Source organism: Sitodiplosis mosellana, unplaced genomic scaffold (assembly GCF_009176505.1).
Source record: "Sitodiplosis mosellana isolate CC-2019 unplaced genomic scaffold, AAFC_SMos_1.0 Smas_scaffold_630, whole genome shotgun sequence".
Taxonomy (NCBI): domain Eukaryota; kingdom Metazoa; phylum Arthropoda; class Insecta; order Diptera; family Cecidomyiidae; genus Sitodiplosis; species Sitodiplosis mosellana.
The window spans coordinates 2,052-5,715 of record NW_022595872.1 but is presented as its reverse complement, the minus strand read 5'-3'; the positions used below and the strand labels follow the sequence as shown (position 1 = coordinate 5,715).

At 37.4% G+C, this 3,664-nt stretch overlaps 1 protein-coding gene across 1 annotated transcript; it reads right to left on the bottom strand.

Moving 5' to 3' along the window:
• Positions 1–1,062: 1,062 nt before the first annotated feature.
• LOC129570909 (uncharacterized) lies at positions 1,063–3,104 on the bottom strand. The gene is made up of 4 exons (XM_055450631.1): positions 3,095–3,104; positions 2,602–2,933; positions 1,724–2,450; positions 1,063–1,109 (listed from the first exon to the last, which is right to left on the bottom strand). Exons 1-4 carry the CDS (start codon positions 3,102–3,104, stop codon positions 1,063–1,065), a joined length of 1,116 nt encoding a protein of 371 aa, XP_055306606.1.
• Positions 3,105–3,664: the final 560 nt, after the last annotated feature.

The window sequence follows — 3,664 nt, the reverse complement described above, 5'->3', positions numbered from 1 at the left end:
AGGGCATTTTAATATTAAGAAATAATTTTTTTATTCATCGATATCTACATTTTATACGAATGAATACAAACATGACTTTCATTTGAAAGATCTGATTTTAAATCAAACCATTTGAAATAGTTCTGTATGTTTTGATAAATTATTTGTAATTTTATTATTTATTATTTGGATTGATTGTGAAACAGATCACTGAATATAGAGAGTATTTGGATCCCACTGCGAAAAAGTTCGTCTTACTACGGTAAGACCATTTATTTTCTATCAAACAAGTTGACCATTGATTTATTTTTAGGAGCAAATTCATCGGTGAAGCAAAGGACACCCCTCTGTCGTTGGCACAATCAAAGGCCACCAGTTCGCTCCAGTCTGCCAATGATGACAGTGCTGCTCATAAGGTGAACGAGCCGCCTGCAGATACTCCGTCGCAGTCCGCACGTCAAAAGGCCGCTAGTTCACGCCAGTCTGCCAATGATGACAGTGCTGCTGATGTGGTGAACGAGCCGCCTGCAGATACTCCGTCGCGCAAGAAAACAGGCTTCGTAAAGGCATGTCCACGAAGTTTGAAACCAGCTTCTTATGCTTCGAGCTCCGACGATGAAAGTTCTATTCCATCTGGTGTAGAAAAGCTACCTGCAGCTTCTCCGTCGCAGTCTGAACATCAAAAGGCCGCCAGTGCATTCAAACCACCTCGACTTACTCGATTGAAGCATCTGGATATGCTGCAGAGGATTGATAATGGTCCGTCCGATGATGAGGAGCCTTTGGGAACCAGTTCAACGAAACGCTCACATAAGGTAGGTGCTGTTGGTGATATCTCTTTGGAAGATGATGGTGCTTTTGAACCTCCAAAAAGAGTACGCACAGTGGCAGAAAAGAAGGATTTTCCCCGTCGATATGGAACCAGGGGCGCCACGACTCGAAATGCTAGCAACACGAAGAAAGCTCTCGCAAAAAAGACATCGAAAAAGACATCGAAATAGCGTGCTGTTCGCTAACTTTGGAAGCCACAAACAAATTAATCAACGTTTTGACCGTCCGTCCGTGCGGTCAGAAAACTACTAATCACTCAACTTTCTCATCGCCAATCAAAAAGCAAATATAATTTAAGCCTTAGAATAGATAAAAATGGAATTTAAAAAAAAAACTAAATTTGTAATATCAAAATCACAACCATTTTTTCCATCATAAATCGTACGTGACCGTCCGTGACCGTCCGTCCGTCCGTGCGATTGGAGAAACGAAAAAATTTGTAATCATTCAACTGTGTGAACACCAACAGAAAACAAAAAATAATTTCAGCCACTGGAGGCTACATGAACTTAGATAAGATAAAAATGGAATCAAAAAAGACTAAATTTGTAATCCCAAAATCACAACCATTTTTTTCATCATAAATCAACGTACGTGACCGAATGTCCATGCGATTGTAAAAACGACAATTTTGTAATTTTGACTTATTCGTACAAAAATAATAAAATTGCCATTATTAACGCAAATTGCGTTTTTGGTAATTGTAAAAATGCTGTTTTTTATTATTTACATAGTTTTCACGTACGTGTCCGTCCGTGCCCGTCCGTGTGGATGTCCGTCAAGGTCCGTCGAATGTCCGTCAAATGTCCGTCGAATGTCCGTCGAATGTCCGTTGAATGTCTGTCCGTACGTGACCGTCCGTGACCGTCCGTGCCCGTCCGGGGAGTTAAGTCCCTGAGCCCTGAAGTATTACGTCCAATTCCATCAAAATAGACATCATTGATATCAGTGTCGTCTTGGCCATTCTCGTTGTAATTATTTTGTACCATGTCTTCATCTCTCGCTTCATTGAAATTAATAATTTCATTGACAAAGTAGTCACCATTGGCATCTTCCATAAATTGAGTTACGATGTCATTGCTCTCGGCTTCATCGCGCAAATCCTCTGCTGGGTCTTTTTCTTCATAATCCAGCTCTTCATTATCATCATCGTAAGTTGAGACAACCACATCAATGCTGCTTCCATACATCTTGAACATTTTAGCAAATGAGCTGCCGCCGTCTGTTACGATGTTCGTGATTTGAGACTTTTTCAGTCCATATTCATTGAATATTTCATCTAATGCTGTACCTAGCTCTTTGTATGTTTGTCGTTGTTGAAGATTTTTAAATGCGAGGACGTATGATTCTCGACAAAAGTCCTTGTTAATATAATGAACGGTCACTCCTAAAAAGCTTTGGGCTCTCGATGACCAAACGTCAGCCGTCACGCAAACATACTTCTGCTCTTTCAATTTACTGCGAAGTGTATCTTTAACTTTATTGAATTCTTTGTCTAAACAAGTCATGAACGAGTGGCGTTTTGGCATTTTTATTTTTCTTCCACTGATACCTTCCAACAACTCATGGAGCGTTTTCGATTGTGCCACGTTGAATGCCAGATTTTCATTAACAATGAAGTTCAATATCAATGATGCGGTCTATATGATAGGAATAGATAATTCGGAATTATTAATTCCATTTTAAAACCATTTGTAATTAAATGTTCAAAACACAAAACACAAATCACCACAACCAAATCGGTGAAAAGCTACAAATCAAATAATATTTGATTTATGAACTGTTGTTTACCTTGTCCGATGTTAATGTGTTTAAAGCATCATTTAATGTTGGTTGAGAACTTTGTTTGGTTAGCACTACAACGGATTTGAGGTGCTCTTTGAGCTTATTTACTTTATCCTTATGTTTTCTTTTATAGTGGCTGTGGAAATTTCCCGTACTCGAAGTAGTTCCTTGAACAATTGCATTGCAAAGTGTGCATTCAACGGTGAGACTCCCATCCTTATCAGACATCAAGTTGAAAAATTTCCCATCCAAAATTTTTGGGTAATTTTTCTTTGGTATTTTTGCTGGTGGTGCATTTGATTCTTGATTTTCTAGCCGTTGCTGAGACGAATCTAAGACTAAAAACAATTTGTTTATAATTTAGGAGTTTTAAGTTTTGAGATTTAATCACACAAACAAAGTAATATTTTGTAAATCTCAACAACAATTTAATGAGTGTAGTGAAATTCATCTACCTGTTTAATTTTCTTCGCCATCGATGTTTAGGTAATCATGCAACCTTTTTCCATTTCTCGTTTAAGTGGGCATTTTTGACGATTTTTTTTTTGCAAAAATAGAAACGCGTACACACAAAATATTTATATTTTTTTAATTATTTTTTTATAAAATCGGTTTTGACCAAAAGAGGTTTGTTGTATTATGCATAGTCACTTGAGTTTGGTTATGTGTCAATTGAATTGTTGTCACAATTTGACAGCTTAGTCAGCCGATGACAGTTGCGCACTTGAAAATATCAACCAATGACTTTTTTCATTTCTTCTCAATCGTTTTCAATTGATTAGGTAAACTGTGATTGTTCATTACGTTCTTTAAGAAATATTATTTCTAGTTATTTTATTTATTACTGAGAATAACTAGTGTATGTTACAAGTATGGAAAAACAAATTTTCGCCAACGAAAAAGGTAAGTTTCTCACGTACCGCGCCTACCCGCTGCCACCCGGTGAATATACATTACATATAATACAAATTTAGCGGATGATCACCCGGAGGAGAATCTACTGTATAAACCACAAGGCAAATGCTAGACCACCAACGCCATCTATTGATTTTTGTAGAAATCATTAAAA